The sequence below is a fragment of the Equus quagga genome, chromosome 11, assembly GCF_021613505.1.
Source record: "Equus quagga isolate Etosha38 chromosome 11, UCLA_HA_Equagga_1.0, whole genome shotgun sequence".
Taxonomy (NCBI): Eukaryota; Metazoa; Chordata; class Mammalia; order Perissodactyla; family Equidae; genus Equus; species Equus quagga.
The window spans coordinates 83,428,507-83,447,704 of record NC_060277.1 but is presented as its reverse complement, the minus strand read 5'-3'; the positions used below and the strand labels follow the sequence as shown (position 1 = coordinate 83,447,704).

At 38.4% G+C, this 19,198-nt stretch overlaps 1 protein-coding gene across 2 annotated transcripts in view; it reads left to right on the top strand.

Moving 5' to 3' along the window:
- Positions 1 to 2,746: 2,746 nt before the first annotated feature.
- Positions 2,747 to 19,198, top strand: part of GDPD1 (glycerophosphodiester phosphodiesterase domain containing 1) — a 43,030-nt gene continuing 26,578 nt past the window's right edge. Inside the window, exon 1 of one of the 2 annotated variants that reach the window (XM_046676169.1) lies at positions 2,747 to 3,045. In XM_046676169.1, coding sequence (XP_046532125.1) covers positions 2,904 to 3,045 — 142 coding nt within the window. In that variant the 5' untranslated portion in view covers positions 2,747 to 2,903. The remainder of the gene's footprint in view (positions 3,046 to 19,198) is intronic. The other variant, XM_046676168.1, reaches the window with a different exon arrangement.

Here is a 19,198-nt window from a genome sequence, read left to right as displayed (position 1 = left end):
TTGGACCCACCGTACTGCTTCCCAGGTCTGCCACCTCTGATATGCTTCTAAGGATAGTTTTTAAGTGGGAATTTCCTTAACGGTGTCTTCTATAAAGAGCAAGACTGTTTTTTCAAGTATTTTATTTTTCGGAAGATCAGTACTATCTTCACCCCCTTGAACTGATTTAAGATTGGTGACTTTGTTAATATAACATCAGCCACTAGCTATGTAGTCTCGGGAAAACTACTTAACTGCTCCAGACATCAGTATTCTATTTATAATGAAAAAGCCCAGTGATTTCTGATACCCATTCTTTTTCAATATTTTTTTCCCTGTGATAATTCATTGCTTGCATTAATTTCCTTTCTTGGTTTAAATAATGTCTTGTTAACTTTAGAGCCTCTTGTAAATTTCCCTCAAAATATGACCTTCTTCATCTTGGAAGACATTTTTGTTCATGTTGGTGCAATTTTTAAAAGATGCTTTTCTACTATTATAGCTTGCCTCTTCTTTCATTAGTGTTCATTTTCTTGGGCCTCCAATTATGTATATGTGCTCCTGCTTGGTTATTTATTTTGAGTAGTTCCGTATGCTTTTCCAAAATTTGTTGGTAATATTTTAGAGAAAGAAACAATTTTATCTTCTGACATAATCCTTTACTTATATAGGATACTTTTAATGCTTTCATTTTACTTAATTAGATCCTCAGAACAACCTTATGACATTAGATACAATTGTCCCCATTTTACAGATGTGGAAACTGAGGCTTAAACTAAGTGATAGGCCCAAAGTCACTCAGCTTATAAATGTATAGCTGTGTCGGTGTGTTCTAACTTCAGGGCTTTATCTGCTAAGCCACAGGTGCCTCTATATGTGAAGGTTAAGTATTCATACGTAGATTTTTTTTCTGGTAACATTTATCTATATATGTGTCTATACTCATCATAAATAGTAGTCATCAAATTTAAAGAAAAGGGGCTATCAGGTGAGATTTTGGAAAAGGGAAACAGAACCATGCACATCAACTGATTTGTAGGATATAATGTGACAGCCGTAAATAGACGCTTTCCTTAATTCCTAACAAGGCAATACTTTTTTTTTTTGAGGAAGATTAGCCCTGAGCTAACTACTGCCAATCCTCCTCTTTTTGCTGAGGAAGACTTGCCCTGAGCTAACATCCATGCCCATCTTCCTCTACTTTATATGTGGGACGCCTACCACAGCATGGCTTTTGCCATGTGGTGCTATGTCCAAACCTGGGATCTGAACCGGCGAAGCCCGGGCCCCCGAGAAGCGGAATGTACGAACTTAACCGCTTCGTCATCAGGCCAGCCCCCAAGGCAATATTTTTTAACTCATGAGTTTCTTTAAAATGTGTTGATTTTAAAAGTTTGGTTGTATTTGGAAATTTTTATACTTAGTTCTTTTTCTTCTACAAAGGCTTCACCATTTCTTTGGGTATTTTGGTATTAGATCAGGAAAAAGACTACTCCTGGTGGTAAACTGACGCAAAAGTCTTTTTCAGCTACTTTAAAAAATCTAATAAAGGCCCCTGTTTTCAAGAATCTTCTAAATCTTATTTACTCCTCTTAAAAGAAGCTAGAATCTTTGGGAACCAAGCTCATTAGTAGAATGTGAGAGTTGGAAGTTATCACTTAGCAAAAAATTCCTCATTTTACATATAAATAAACAGGATAAAGAGTAATTTGCTTAAAACCAGAGTCAAGAATCACAAGATTTTATTTTACTTTTTTGGTGAGGAAGATTGACCCTGAGCTAACATCTGATGCCAATCTTACTCTTTTTGCTTGAGGAAGATTGCTGCTAAGCTAACATCTGTGCCACTCTTCCTCTATTTTTTTTTTTTTTTTTTGTATGTGGCAGCCATAGCATGGCTAGAGGAGCGCCATGTATGTCCCTACCGGGATCGAACCTGGGCCGCAGAAGCACAGCGCATGAAAGTAACCGCTACAGCACCTGCCGGCCCAAAGAATCACAAGATTTTAAATAATCAGTATGCATTCTGCTTCTGTGGGAGACAAGCTCTTCTTGCTGAATCTTCTCCCTCAGCCCTAGGTTAATTCTTTTGCATTTAAATATGGCTCTTAGAGTTTTAGTAGTTTAGAATGTGTGAAATGAAAGGGAAACTAATTGGGCCTTCTGGAATTTAGTTTCCAGTCTTCCTAAGACTTTTAGGTGATACCCCATAACTTTGTTAACTTTTCCTTATTTTACATGGACTTGTAAGTCAACAAATATTTCTATACTGCCTATCGTGTACAAGGCATGGGGGTTGTATTTTCTCAGTGAAATGAGAGAGGAGTGCGTCCCTCAAATATTTGACTGATAAACTAGTACATCTTATAGAATGTGTGACAATAGGGAAAGTTCTCTCTTGGTTGGACAAATGGATGGGTTTATTATTTGTTTCAGCAGGCTTTAACTCCTCCATCGGCCACAGTTCTTCGCATTCCCTGGAGGAGGGGCTAAGACGCGCCCGAAAGCTTTCCTTTCTGATGTGTATTTTCCAATCACGTCAGGCCTTCCTGAAGGCTATCGTTGAACAGCCTTCCTACCTGAGTGACGGCGAAGGCCTGGCAGGTTTCCAAGTTTTCGCTTCAGTCTGAAGCTTCCTGGAAGCACCGCGGGTGCGATCACAAAGCCAGGTGACAATCGCTCCCCACGACACCTCCGCAGGTTCCCCCCCAGCCGCTGCAGCGCGCCTGCGTGCCGGAGCCCCTTTGTTGCTCGGACGCCCGGGTCCGGATGCGCCTGCGTAGTGGGCCGGCGCGGACAAGTGCGCTGTGCCGCTGGCACCGGCGGGGGGCGAGCAGACATCCAGCCGCCGCCGCAGCCGTTGGGACCGCCGCAGCGGAGTTCGGAGGGCCCGGAGGTGGGAGACTTCCCACACGGGGGCTGAGATGTCGTCCACCGCGGCCTTTTACCTTCTCTCCACCCTCGGAGGGTACTTGGTGACCTCGTTTTTGCTGCTCAAATATCCAACCTTGCTGCACCAGAGAAAGAAACAGCGATTCCTCAGTAAACACATCTCTCACCGCGGAGGTGAGAGGGGTCCCCAGAACCGGATGGCGGAGATGGGGGAGGCATTTTTCTGCGACTAGAGCTCAGGGTCATTTGGAGCTTTGCAAAAGGCAGGCGGGTGGAAATACGTGAGAGTTTGAGGAAGGATGGGGGTGTGTAAATCGTGGGCTCCCCAAGAGGGGAAGGTGATGTGAAGGGGAGGTCTCCTGAGGGAAGGAAGAGAATCTTGAGACAGAGCCAAGTTGCGGATCTCTGGAGTGCAGCGGTGTCGGGGGTTCTCTGAAGGAGGAAGGACCAGAGTGAGAAGAAAGGGTAGATGGAGCGTTTCTCGGCGGGTGGAAGGATGATCGCAAGGTCCCTTCCTAGCAGCGAGGCACAATGGGGGAGCGCCGGGCAGAGCCGGAGGTACCCCGCCGCGGGTCACCGGGGACAGACTGCTCCGAGCGAGCCGGTGGCTGCGCTTGTGAGAGCACCTGGGCGACGAGTTCCAGGGTTGAGGAACTGCGTGAACCTGGAGCGTGCTGCCCCCAGAGTGTCTGCAGTCTCTATGGGCCGCCCCCGAGCACTGATAATTGACAGGAGAGGGAAACCGAGTCCTTAAGCCGAGACACTTACCAAGGTCACAGTTAGAGCTTGGGCTGGACTGGGATAGAAACTGGAGCGTCCTGGTTCCCAAGGCTGCAAACCTTGCACCTGTTTTTTTTTGTTTTTTTTTTTTTTCGCCCCACCCTGCACCCCAGCAATGACGTGTGGATTTCCAAAAGACAAAAAGGTGATTTAGTTTACGACAGGACAGTATTGTTTAAAGAACACAAAGAAGTTTCTTTTGGAAAAGTGTCTTGGTGAAAGGAACATAGATAGTCCACCCTCTAATTTCTCAGACAGCAGGCCAAATCTTTGCCCCTTCGTTATTGTGTAATAATCTGTCTTTATTTCGTTTCAATCATAACCTATAAATGGTGTCAAATTGGATTATTTTAATCAATTTTTACTGTTCTTGCAATGAATGTTAAACTAGTTTAAAATTTCTTGGAATTTACAGTCTAATATTTGAAATGGTAAATTTCTGGGAGTTTACAGTCTAAAACTTGATTTAGTACCATAACTCCTTTTCTAACAAGCATTGGCCAGGAATAAGGTTTTAAATATCACAGAAATATGTTAGGGTTCTTCTGTATAATCTTATCGGTTAAACATAGTTCTAAAGGGTGACTTCAGTAGTTACGCTAGTCCCGCACTCATGAAAAGCATCAAAGGTTTTAAGGGGTCACCAGCTAAATGCCATGTTATTGCTTATTTGGTTTATCTGTGTTTTAAACTGTAGATAACATATGACTACTAATCTGCCTTCGACCATTAGAGCCAAAAACCAACTTTTAGTGTTTACGTTGTTGCTGTAGAAACAATTTTCAATGGGAGTAATCCTATTTTGGGGATAGGTAGTACACACTGTACTTATGTTTACTAATTTTAAAAAAAGAAAGTGTGCTTACTAAAAACCCAAAACAAAACAAAAGTAGATCCTCTAAAAAGCTATCTAAACTGTCACTATGGATAATCTAAATTTTATTTTAGAAGAAATACATGTGAATCTTTGAAATTTTGTAACGCTCTACAGGTGAAAAACCAGCAGTCCATAGAGGTTAAAACATGGGTGCTAGATCAACGCAACGAGTATCAAAGCCACGATAAGATAGATCTACAATTCTCATTTACTTTTGGAAATAACCTTAAAAATATTTTCTCCCTACGTATTAAGTCATTTCAGTTGTTTCAATTTCACCCCTGTAAAAATTTCCCTGCATTATTTGTAAATATGGCATCAGTATTTGTGTATTCAAAGATGCAACAACCTTTCATGAGAATCTAGTTAAACAGTATCTGCAGACTCAAAATCTCTTCACTCTACTTGTCTGATGGTCTTAGAGAACTGCAGTAAGTTCCTGTGTGTTAGTGCTTAATACACTTTTGTTGAGTGTGTGCACCAAATAATACAGTTGAATCCAGAGGGGAGAGGAGATATTTACTAAAAAACACTTTGTAACTCAAGATACTAAGTTTCTGGAAAATGATAGACTGGGAAGGAGTCACCTTCTTGCTTGCTTTTCAATCACTGGTCTTTCTGGGCATATCACTAACATTTGGGCTAATTCTCTGTTGCTCTAACTGCAAATACCTGATATTTCACGTAAACCAGGTGTATGACCATTCCAAGATTGAAACATTGATCATTATATGTGTATAAAGTATATACACCTGAGTTGTTATAACTTGAAACTCTTGTTAATGTTTACTGTATGTGTCTGCTCTAAAAGCATTATCGCCTGAGTCAGATTCTGGACCTACCACTAGCTAGCCTTGGGAATAAGCCTTAGTTTCCTTACCTATAAATGGGGGCTGTTTGCCTTGCTTCTGCTTTGGGTTGTTATGAGGATTAGGTATATAAAAAGCACTTTGAAAACTGTAAAATTGTGGAGAAATATAAGCATGAGTACAGGGGATGCACATTTGTATTTTGCAATTGAACTTTGAGTTGATTGAGAAGGAATGAGATCACTCTATACTTATTTTTCAGAGTTTTAATGAACACTTTCACCTTTTACTACAATTGATTGTCCTTGAGAGTAGAAAATACTCTAATGTTTCAAAAATTAGATACCATAGGCTTGCTTTGTTATCTCTTTAAAGCATATATTGTACTGCATTATGTAGTAATAGGATATGTTAATCCATCTGCTTCCCTTGCCAGACTGTAAGTTCCTCAAGGGCGGGTTTCAGATTTTATTAATGCTTGTGTCTCTAGCCTCGAGTACAGATTTTAACATATAGTTAAAGTAATAGCTTATTGTCCACTAATTCTCTGCTGCACGCTAGATACTTTCCATGTGTTTCCTAAATTTATTTGGCTCAGAAAAGACTTTTTTAACTACACTGTATTGACGAAACACCAATAGGACCAAAGATAAATCCTTTGGATTAAATGGAGAGCAAGCAATATTCTCAAAGGCCATTTTCTTAATTTCTGCATGAAATACGGAATATTACCTTATTAGCAGTGGAGTCACTTATCATTTATTTAATAGTACTTTCCTGCTTAATAAAGCCACCTAAAATGTACTTATTTTCAGCAATGGAGACATATACATATATATATATATATATATATATATACACACACACATATATGTATATACATTAAACTGTATACAAATTTAGAAAAATTAAATGCTGTTATAGAAAAATTATTGAAATGATGACAAGATACAAAACAAGAACCATTTGTCATTGAAGAGAGCATGCAGTTGGTGGTTAGTTGGTGCATTCTTCTGTGCTGTTGATGTGTTTAATTTTTTTCTTATATCTGCAAGTATAAATTTCACTAGTTTTTTTCCCCTTGAAATATAGAAACAATTCTGCAGTGTTCCTGGGAACCCATATTGAGAAATGCTCTTTTGTAGAGCTTTTTATGCTCTTACATAAATCATATATACTCTTTCGAAGGCACACAATAATTGTTGAATGAACAAATGAATTTAGAAATGAAGAAGAAACTTACCTTGTTGCTTGAGTTACTGAATAACTCCATTTTGAGTTGATAGGATCATATCTTCAAATGCATTAAGGTATGTTTTATTTGCACTAAATATATCATGTATGCAAAGATGTTAATAGCGATGGTTGAAACATAAGTCTAAAACAAGTCTACAATGTTTGTTGAATGTTTATTGGTGTATAAAACATTTGGGAGGTAAAAGGAAAACTGAAGAGATATTTCTTTCCTTCAAAGCATTTAAATCTAATTAAAAATTCAAAAGAGAATGTTTCCTTTACTTTCCTATCCTATCAGAGATTGACCAGTCACAAAGTAATTATGAAGCATTATATAAAAGAGGAAAAGTTAGTATAGAATGAAAACTTGGGGAATTTATTGAGAAGCTATAAATAAAGTGAATTGGGAATTTTCAGAGAAAGTTTTCTCAAAGAAATGAAAAATGTGAACTGATGAAAAGGGAGGCAGGATGACGTAAGCAGAGGAATTATGAGCAAATTATATTAGGACAGCATGTAAAATCCGTTATTCTCTTCCACATTTCATAATTAACTTCATAACTAATTAAAAATTAAACTTTTGTTTACAGGTAGAATGGTTATTTGCAAAGCCAGGCATTGTTTAAGTTGCTTACTGAGGGAAAAAAAGCTAATGGCAAGCATGCTTCTATGAATGATGTGATGATAGTTGGAAAGAAAAGGAGTTCAAACCATTTCATGAGAGAAGAGCCACCACCAAATAATTCCTTGGAGAAGAATGGCGTACTTCTTAATTAGTCCCTTGGTTACTCTCCAGGCTTTCTCCATATGCATCTAACAAATAATTTGTGGGTATTATCATCATGGAATTTATCTTCAAACTTTACAAACAAATGCTGTAGAAGAATATGAGAGTAAGGACCAACATGAACAATTTACCTGTAAAACTGAATTCTAAGTGTTATATAAATAGAAGCATAGAAGCTGCAGCATAGTTAGTGGTAAAAAGGATGGGACCTGAGATGATACTGCTTGTGCTTGAATCCCGGTTCCCTTTGTTGGTTATGTGACCTTACCCAGTTTTTTTTTCCTAGAGATAGTAATACCATGGTTGTGGGGATTTTAAGGAAATAATATATAAAGTGCTAAGCACAGTATCTAGCTTCTGTTTATTAATATCTTGACCACCTTTTCAATATTTTATTTAGTACTGGCTATATAATTTCATAAACTTATAAAATAGATCAAAGATCTTAAGTAATAATATTTGCATGCTTAAACTGTTAGGCTTAAATGGATTACCATTAAAATTAATATGGACACTCCCTGCCCATCTCCCAGAGGACTTGGCCTGCACCCACAAGAGGTCCTAGCACGGGCTGAGAGGGTGGATCCGAGCGCTCCCTGCCCATCTCCCAGAGGATTTGTCCTGCATGCCCAGGAGCAGTTTCAGCAGGGGCGCAGAGTGCACATCGGCATACCACCTGCCTGTCTCCCAGAGGACTTAGCCTGCATGCCCGTGAGCAGTGCTGCAGGTGGAGAGGGCAGCTTGGATTACTTCCTGACTGTCTACCAGCAGATCCAGTGTGTGTGCCCCTTCCCCCTGCTGTGGCAGTGGCCAGGTCCCTCCAACAGTGGGGATAGTATACAAAGCTCATATTTTCCCAGCCGTGATGGAACACTCTGGGACCTGAGTTTTAAAAACATACCAGCTAACACTGGAGACCATAGGCTGCACAGCAAGCAACAACCAAAACCACGATCTGCTTAGCTCCTGCTCTCCCCTAGCAGTGTCAAGTGGAACCTGTGACCAGAGGCTCCAGGAACCACAGCAGAACTGGTGACCCAGCCCCCAGTGGCAGCATCCCCAATACCAGTTCCACCAGCAGCAGGGGCTGCACACAATTCCCTGGGCCCCTGGCAGTGACAGTGACACCTGTGAAAATCCAGTACCCCCAGACAACCCAGTAACAGCAGCACAGGTGGTGCACAGGGCAGCAGCATCCCAGGCCATGGAGAGCCAGTGGAGACCCTGGAGACTCTGGAAGCAGTAAAAGTGTTCACAGCTTGGTGACCTGGTGGTGATACTTAAGACTAAAGCAAAGGCACTAGCAACCCCAGAGGCACAAGTGGCACAAGGAGGGCACTGACAATGCCCCTTGCAGAGGCAGCAGAGAGAGGAAAGTGTGGACTCTCAAATGTAACCAGAAGCAGCACAGAACCAAAGTGACCAAAGCCGTACCCAAATAAGAAAAGTGGTTACTACCACAAATGCACTGGCAGAGGACCAATTCATCAAACACCATGAAGAGCTACAGTAACATGGCAGAACAGAAGGAGAAAGCTCTCCAGGAGGAGAAAGACTTGAAGTCACAGAAGATTGCAGTCTGACTGACAGAGAATTCAAAAGAGCTGTCATAAAGAAGCCCCATGAGTTACAAGAAAACTCAGAAAGACAGTTCCATGAGCTCAGGAATAAAATTAATGAACAGAAGGAGTACTTCACCAAGGAGACTGAAACGCTAAAAAAACCAAATTCTGTAGATGAAGAACACAATAAGTGAGATGAAAAAGTAACGTAGAAAGTATTAAAAATAGAGCAGACTATATGGAGGAGAAAATTAGTGAGCTCAAGGACAGAAACCTAGAAATAAGTCAGGTGGAGGAGGACAGGGAACTCAGATTTTTTTAAAATGAAGAAATTGGCGCCAGCCCAGTGGTGTAGTGCTTAAGTTCACATGCTCTGCTTTGGCAGCCCAGGGTTTGTGAGTTCAGATCCTGGGCATGGACCTACCACTGCTTGTCAAGCCACACTGTGGCAGCAACCCACATAAAATGGAGGAAGATTGGCACAGATGTTAGCTCAGCAACAGTCTTCCTCAAGCAAAAACAATGAGGAAGGTTGGCAATAGATGTTAGCTCTGGGCCATTCTTCCTCACAAAAAAAAGAAGAAATTCTTCAATAAATATTCAACTCAATTAGAAAAATTAACATAAGGATCTTAAGTATCCCAGAAGGAGAAGAGAGGGAGAAAGGAGCAGAGAGCTTATTCAAAGAAATAATAGCTGAGAACTTCCCAAACCTGGGGAAGGAACTGGACATCCAAGTACATTAAGGTAATAGAACTCCTAATTACCTTCATGCAAAAAGACCTTCTCCAAGGCATATAATATTAAAACTGTCAAAAGTCAGTGACAAAGAAAAAATATTAAGGGCAACAAGACAGAAGAAAATAACTTAAAAAGGAACCTGATTGCACTTTCAGCAGATTTCTCAACAGAAACCCTGTAGGCTAGGAGAGAGTGGAATGATCTATTAAAAAATACTGAAAGATAAAAATTATCACCCAAGAATACTCTATCCAGTGAAGTTACCATTCAGATATGATGGAGAAATAAAAGCTTTCCCAGACAAACAAAACCTGAGGGAGTTCATCACCACTAGACCTGCCTTACAAGAAACATTGAAAGGAGCCCTCCTATCTGAAACCAAAAAGCAAAGGTTCACAAAACCTTGAGCAAAGAGGTAAATAGACAGACAGAATCAGAGAATTATAGCTCTATATCAGAATAGGTTAGTAAACATTTAATTATAACGTAAAAGATAAAGGGAAAGAAAGCATCAAAAATAATTATAACTGATACAATTAGCTCACAAACTCACAACACAAAAAAGAATTTGTGATAGCAAAAACATAGAAGGGGAAGAGGACAGGAATGGAATTTGCGTAGGCTAATAGAAATAAGAGGTTATCAGAAAAGGACTGTGTCATCTATGGGCTCTTTTTTTTTTTTGAGGAGGATTATCCCTGAGCTAACATCTGCCACCAATCCTTCTCTTTTTGCTGAGGAAGATTGCCCTGAGCTAACATCCATGCCCATCTTCCTCTACTTTATATGTGGGACGCCTGTCAGAGCATGGCTTGACAAGTGGTGCATAGGTCCGCACCTGGCATCTGAACCGGCGAGCCCCGGGCCACCAAAGCAGAACGTGTGAACTTAACTGCTGTGCCACTGGGCTGGACCCTATGAGATCTTGTAAGCAAACCTCATGGTAACCACAAAACGAAAAATCAGAGCAGAGTCACAAAGCATAAACAAAGAGAAAAATTGAGAAAAGCATTGCAGAAAACCACCAAACTGAAATGGCAGGCAGAAACACAAGGAAAAAGAAACAATGGAAATATAGAACAACCAGAAAACAAAGGATAAAATGGCAATATTAATCCCTCATATATCAATAATCACTCTAAATGTAAATGGATTGAATTCACCAATCAAAAGACACAGAGTGGCTGGATGGATTAAAAAACAAGACCCAATAATATACTGCCTCCAGGAAACATATCTCAGCTCTAAAGATAAACGTAGGCTCAGAGTGAGGGGATGGAAAATGATACTCCAAGAAAATGGCAAGCAAAAGAAGGCGGGTATAGCTCTACTTATATCAGATAAAACAGACTTCAAGATAAAACAAGAGACAAAGATGGGCATTATATAATGATAAAAGGGACATTCCAACAAGAAGACATAACACTTATTAACACATATGTCCCTAACACAGGAGCACCAAAGTATATAAAGCAACTACTAACAGAGCTAAAGGGAGAAATTGACCACAACAGAATAATAGTAGGGAATCTTAACATCCCACTCAAGTCAATGGATAGATATCCAGACAGAAAGTCAACAAGGAAAAAGTGGATGTAAATGAAACACTAGACCAGATGGACTTAATAGATATATATAGGGCATTCTATCCAAAAACAGCAGAGTATATACTCTTCTCAAGTGCACGTGGAACATTCTCAAAGATAGATCATATGTTGGAAACAAAGCAAACCTCAGTAAATTTAAGAAGACTGAAATCATATCAAGCATCTTTTCTGGTCACAGTGGTATGAAACTAGACATTAACTACAAGAAAAAGCTGGAAAGTCACAAATATGTGGAGACTAAACAACATTCTACTGAACAACCATCAGATCAATGAAGAAATCAAAGGAGAAATCAAAAAATACCTGGAGACAAATGAAAATGAAGACACATACATACCGACTCTTATGGGATGCAGCAAAAAAGGTACTTAAAGGGAAATTTATAGCATTACAGGCCCACCTCAACAAACAAGAAAAATCTCGAATAAGTAATCTTAAACTACACCTAAAAGAACTATAAAAAGAAGAACAAACAAAGCCAGAAGTCATCAGGAGGAGGGAAATAATAAAAATCAGAGCAGAAATAAATGAAATAGAGACTAAACACCAATGGAAGGGATTATTGAAACTAAGAGCTGGTTCTTTGAGAAGATAAACAAAATTAACAAATCCTTAGCCAGACTCACTAAGAAAAAAAGAGAGAAGACTCAAATAAATAAAGTCAAAAATGAAAGAGGAAAATTTACAATGGATACCACAGAAATACAAAGGATTATAAGAGAATACTATGAGAAGCTATATGCCAACAAATTGGATAACCTAGAAGAAACAGATAAATTCTTAGAATCATACAACCTCCTAAAACTGAATCAAGAAAAAATAAAGAATTTGAATAGACCAATCACAAGAGATTGAAACAGTAATCAAAAACCTCCCAAAAAACAAAAGTCCAGGCCCAGATGACTTCTCTGGTGAATTCTACCAAACATTCAAAGAAGATTTAATACCTATCCTTCTCAAACTATTCCAAAATATTGAGGATGAGACACTTCCTAACTCATTGTGTGAGGCCAGTGTTACCCTGATACCAAAACCAGATAAGGACAATACAAAAAAGGAAAACTGCAAGCCAATATTGCTGGTGAGCATAGATAAAAAATCCTCAAAAAAAATTGGCAAATCGAATACAACAATACATTTAAAATATCATACACCATGATCAAGTGGGATTTATTCCAGGGATGCAGGGATGGTTGAATATCCACAAATCAGTCAATGTGATACACCACATTAACAAAATAAGGAATAAATAATCACAGGATCATCTCAATTGATACAGAGAAAGCATTTGACAAAATCCAACATCCATTTATGATGAAAACTCTGAATGAAATGAGTATAGAAGGGAAGTACCTCAATATTATAAAGGCCATATGTGACAAACCCACAGCCAACATCATACCAATTGGTGAAGAACTGAAAGCCATTCCTCTGAGAACAAGAACAAGATAAGGGTGCTCACTGTCATCACTTTTATTCAACATAGTACTGGAAGTTTTGACCAGAGCATTTAGGCAAGAAAAAGAAATAAAAGGGATGCAAATTGGAAAGGAAGAGGTACAACTCTCCCTGTTTGTGGATGACATGATTCTATGTATAGAAAACCCTAAAGAATCCACTAGAAAACTATTAGAAATAATCAACAACTCCAGCAAAGTTGCATGGTACAAAATTGACTTACAAAAGTCAGTACGCTAATAATGAACAAGCAGAAAGAGAAATAAAGAATACATTCCCATTTACAGTTGCAACAAAAAGAATAAAATATCTAGGAATAAATTTAACCAAGGAGGTAAAAGACCTATGCACTGAAAACTATGACATTATTGAAAGAAATCAAAGAAGACATAAAGAAATGGAAAGATATTCCATGCACATGGATTGGAAGAATAAACATAGTTAAAATGTCCATATTACCTAAAGCAATCTACAGATTCAGTGCAATGCTAATCAGAATCCCAATGACAATCTTCACAGGAATAGAAAAGGAATCCTAAAATTTATATGGAACAACAAAAGATCCCAAATAACTAAAGCAATCCTGAGAAAAAAGAACAAAGCTGGAGGCATCACAATCCCTGACTTCAAAATATACTACAAAGCTATAATAATCAAAATAGCGTGGTACTAGCACAAAAACAGACCCACAGATCAATGGAACAGAATTGAAAGCCCAGAAATAAAACCACGCATCCATGGAGAGCTAATCTTTGACAAAAGAGCCAAAAACATACGATGGAGAAAGGAAAGTCTCTTCAATAAATGGTGTTAGGAAAACTGGACAGCCACATGCAAAAGAATGAAAATAGACCATTATCATACACCATACACAAAAATTAACTCAAAATGGATTAAAGACTTGAATGTAAGACCTAAAACCATAAAATTCCGAGAAGAAAATATAGGCAGTATACTCTTTGACATCAATCTTAGCAGTATCTTTTTGAATACCATGTCTGCTCAAGCAAGGGAAAGAAAAGAGGAGATAAATGAGACTACATCAGACTAAAAAGCTTCTGCAAGGCAAAGGAAACCATCAACAAAACAAAAAGAGAACCCACTAACTGAGAGAAAATATTTGCAGACCATGTATCCAACAGGGGATTAATTTCCAAAATATATGAAGAACTCATACAACTCAACAACAAAAAAAACAAACAACCCGATTGAAAAATTGGCAAAGGATATAAATAGACATTTTTCCAAAGAAGATACATGATGGCCAACAGGCACATGAAAAGATATTCAACATTACTAATTATCAGGGAAATACAAATCAAAACTAGACTGAGATTTCACCTTATACCCATCAGAATGGCTATAATTAACAAGACAAGAAATAACAAATGTTGGAAAAGATGAGGAGAAAAGGGAACCCTCAGACACTGCTGCTGGGAATGCAAACTGCTGCAGCCACTATGGAAAACAGTATGGAGATTTCTCAAAAAATTAAAAATAGAAATACCATATGATCCTGCTATCCCACTACTGGGTATTTGAAGAATATGAAAACACTAATTTGAAAAGATGTATGCACCCCTGTGTTCATTGAAGCATTATTTACAATAGCCAAGATATGAAAACAACCTAATGCCCATCAACGAATGAATGGATAAAGAAGATGTGGTATATGTATACAATAGAATACTACTCAGCCATAAAAAAAGACAAAATCAAGCCATTTGCGACAACATGGGTGGACCTTGAGGGTATTATGCTAAGTGAAGTAAGCCAGAAAAAGACAAGCACTGTATGATTTCACTCATATGTGGAAGATAAACAAACACATGGATAAGCAGAACAGATTAGTGGTTACCAGAGGGGAAGAGGGCAAGGGGAGAATGAAAGGGGTAAAGGGGCACATGTATGATGATGGATGAAAACTAGATTATTGGTGGTGAACACAATGCAGTCTATATAGAAACTGATATTTGATAATGTACATCTGAAATGTACATAATGTTATAAGCCAATATGACTTCAATAAAATAATTTTAAAAATTAATATGGAAAGCAGATATAAAAAACAAACAGACTTTAAATGTAAATATTAGTAGTAAAAATTATATTAACTGTGGGGAAATTTATATCGGAGTACTGAATCCTTATCCTGTTTTTTTCATGATTTTTTTTCCTTAAAACCAAAAGATCAAACAATAAGTATCTTTTGAACTTTTTATTATGGCACATTTCAAACATATACAAAAGTAGTAACACTCCATGAATCCATCAGCTAGATACGAACAATTATCAACTCATGCCCGGTCTTGTTTCACCTGTATCCCTGTCCATTCTTCTCACCCAGATTATTTAGGAACAAATTTCAGACATCATTTCAAACATAATAAATGTTTATTGAATACTGTTTTGTTAAATATTCTAAAAGATGTATATTACAAAGCCCTTGTTATTGGAATTTGAGAAGGCTTATAGATTAACACTGTTTCCTTTCCCAAATTTGGAGCCAATTTAGAAACAAAATGCAGGCATCAGAAAGATGGAAGTAAATATATTAACTTTGTTACTAATAGAGCTGAATTTGGACCCTATAATGCCCTCTAAATTGAACTTAACACTAAAATTGGAGGCTTTTTCCTTGTATGGGCAGGGCCCGTCCTGGCAGGCACTTTGTTCCTTCTGAGACTGGACCACTCCAAATTAAGACAACAGTGAAGAGTTGAGTCACAGTGGACAGACAGCTATGTCTCCTAACTCACTTCTACTCCCATGAGGAGGAGTGTATGTGAGGGGTAAGAAGATTAGAAGTGTTCCTAGGACCAGCCTGGTGGCATAGTGGTTAAGTTTGCGTGCTCTGCTTTGGTTTCTGGGGTTCATGGGTTCGGATCCCAGGCACAGACGTATGCACTGCTTGGCAAGCCATGCTGTGGTGGTGTCCTACATATATAGTAAAGGAAGACTGGCAGAGATGTTAGCTCAGGAACAATCTTCTTCAAGCAAAAAGAGGAAGATTGGCAACAGCTGTTAGCTCAGGGCCAATCTTCCTCACCAAAAAAAAAAAAAAAAAGGTGTTCCTCCCATTCTTTTCCCTTCTTGGGAACTAGAGTGGAAGTTTCCTTCACTAGGTGGAAACAGGGAGTGGAGGATAGATGTTTCCCTCAATATTTGCCTTCAAAAAGCCTTCTTAGGGTTTAGTTGAATATACCAGAATATGAAAATCATAAGACTTAGAACTAAAGGCTTCTTTTTAAATTTAAGGATGACTTACATGTAGTAGCAGTAACCTTAAATATACAGCTTAATTTTTTAAATATATATATGTATAAACCCTGGTAACGACCACTCAGGTTAAGATATGGAATACTGCTAGAATCCCACAAGATCCTCTTGGTTCCCTTCCCAGTCTATCCTCCTTCATCCACACAGGTAACCACTCCTCTGACTTATCATCATTGATTGTTTAAGGCAGTGGTTTTCAAAGTGTGATCTGTGGACTCTGGGCATCCCTAGGACCTTTCATGGGTCTACAAAGTCAAAACTGTTTTCATAAGGCATTATTTACCTTTTTCACTTTGTTGACATTTGTACTGATCGTGCAAAAGCAGTGCTGGGCAAAACTGCTGTTGCTTTAGCACGAATGAAAGCAGTAAATGTACTAGTGTATTACTAAGTGTACTAGTAGCCACTGTATTCTTCACTGTCATGCTCTCAGTTTTTGTAAAAAAAGCTGTTTTACTTAAGAATATCTTTGATGGGGGCCGGCCCTGTGGCGTAGTGGGTAGGTTCGGCGTACTCTGCTTTGGCAGTCTGGGTTTGCGGGTTTGGATCCAGGCGTCCACCTACACCACTTGTTGGCCATGCTGTAGTGGTGACCAAATATAACATGGAGGAAGATTGACACAGTTGTTAGCTCAGGGCTAATCTTCCTCAAGCAAAGAAAAAAAGGTTGGCAACAGATGTTAGCTCAGGGCTAATCATCCTCAGCAAAAAAAAAAAATCTTTGAATTAGTAAAAATTATAAATTTAATTAAATTTCACCCCTTGAGGGGCCAGCTCCATGGCTGAGCATTTAAGTTCGGGCGCTCTGCTTCCACGGCCCAGAGTTTCACTGGTTTGGACCCTGGGCCTGGACCTAGCACCACTCATCAAGCCATGCTGAGGCAGGGTCCCACATAGCACAACTATAAGGACCTGTGACTAGAATATACAACTGTGTTTTGGGAGGCTTTGGGGAGAAGAAGGGGGAAAAAAAAAAAAGATTGGCAACGTATGTTAGCTCAGCTGCCAATCTTTAAGAAACAAAAAATTTCACCCCTTAAGTACACTTAACTTTTAATATTCTGTGTGACGGAATTGGAAGCACACACAAAACACTTGGCTGCATACCAAAGTGTGGTGATAGTTGTCTTGAGGAAAAGTGCTTGTGCAAACATTTGAGTTATGAGCTGAATTAGTCTTTATTTTTTTCCACAGAACACCATTTTTACTTAAAAAACTGACTGACAAACTGGTTGTTCAGATGAGTATTTGGCAGATGTGTTCTTGAAAATTAATAAAGTGAGTCTGTCATTAGAAGAAAAATAATCTAGCCACTTTCTATTAAGGCAGGGCCAATGATTAAATCTGAACTTTCAAGCAAAAATTAGAAGTTTGGAAAACTAGTATCCTCCACTGTGAGCTTGGTAGCTTTCCAATTCTTAAAGATTTTCCTGATGAGATCAGATATTAACAAATGTGATTTTTAAAAAATGCTGTATAGTGAAATGTGTCAACATTTAGAAGATCAGCATAATTCAGTGAATCCGTATTTTCCAAAAGACCAATGCATGATATTATAAAACCATGCATGGGTGAAAGATCCACTCAAAGTTCGTGATGGACCAATGGATTTTCATGTAATAGAGTATGAAAAGGTCATTGATATGGTTCAGACTTAACATTACAGCTAATTTTTAAGAAACTACCACTTGTTGAATTTTGGTGCAGTATCAAAGAATCTTTCTTTTCCAACCGTGTATCTGTGTGAAGGTTGATATATGTGTATGAAGCAGAGATGAGAATCTGGCTGCCTTCCATTAAGCCAGACATTAAAGAGATTTGCAAAAATGTAAAACAATGCCACTCTTCTTATTACATTTCTTTTTGGAAGATAGTTATTTTTCATAAAATGTTATGTTAACATGTAATGGGTTTATTGTTATTTTCAAATAAGTAAACTACAATTTTTAGAAGTCAATTTCTAATATGTAATTTTAATGAGTGTAACCCACATAATCAAAAAGCTCTTTGAAGTACTCAGTGAAAGAGTCCTGAGACCAAAGAGGTTGGGAATTGCCAGTTTAAGGCATTAACTCTTGTCTGTAAGAAGAATCGTTGTAATCTGAAGTGGTAAGAAAGTGTTTTATGGAGAAGTTGAGAAGTGAATTCATTCTAGAATTAAGTTAAGGTGAAGAAAGATTGGGAGGCTATGGTGAAGAGAATGTTCCAGACATTATGGCATGTGCTTAAGACTTTGATTCTCTCCCCTATTTTAAAACTAATACGTATTCATTGTAGAGAATTTGTAAGGTCTAGAAGAATGCATATTAGAAAAGAAGTCATTTGTATTTCGACCATCTGGAGATAATTGCTATTAATTTGATTTGTTAAAGTTAAACTAATGACTGTTTATTGTGCCAAAAAACAAGGATATTAAAAGGACACAGGAGTCAACTTGAAGGAGCTAATGATGTTGACTTTGATCACTTGGTGAAGGTGGTGTCTGCCAAATTTTTCCAGTGTGAAATTACATTTTTTTTTCTTTGTAATAAATAACTATTTTTGTAGGGAGGTATTTTATTTATTTATTTTTTTGAGTTAGATTAGCCTTGAGCTAACATCTACCACCAATCCTCCTATTTTTGCTGAGGAAGATTGGCCCTGAGCCAACGTGTGTGCCCATCTTCTTCTACTTTATATGTGGGACACCTGCCACAGTGTGGCTTGATAAGCAGTGCGGAGGTTGGCGCCCCAGGATCCAAACTGGCGAACCCCGGTCTGCTGAAGCAAAGCGTAGGAACTTAACTGTTAGACCACCTGGCCGGCCCAGCAGTTATTTTAAAACTACATAAATACTCCATTCCTTATCAAACTTTCAGTCCATTTATTAAAATGGACTCAGAATTTCCTATTTTATTCAGTGGTTTGAAATCTGTTACTGTCTTTATTTTGAAGCTGATTTTGTCGCAGGTTTAGCCAGTGAGAGCTCCTTCAAACTGGCTTCTGGATCCTTTTAACTTCCTTGCTTTTTGGCATAACAAGCAGTCAGTAGTTTAACTTAACGTACTAAGAACCATTTTAGCACTCTTGTCTTTTTGGTAATATTCTACAGTGCTTTGTTCTTGAATATAGATCAAATGAATATAATATATTTTCATAGTTTTTGACTACAACAAACACAAACTAGATTTTTAAAAGTCATTTAATCTCAA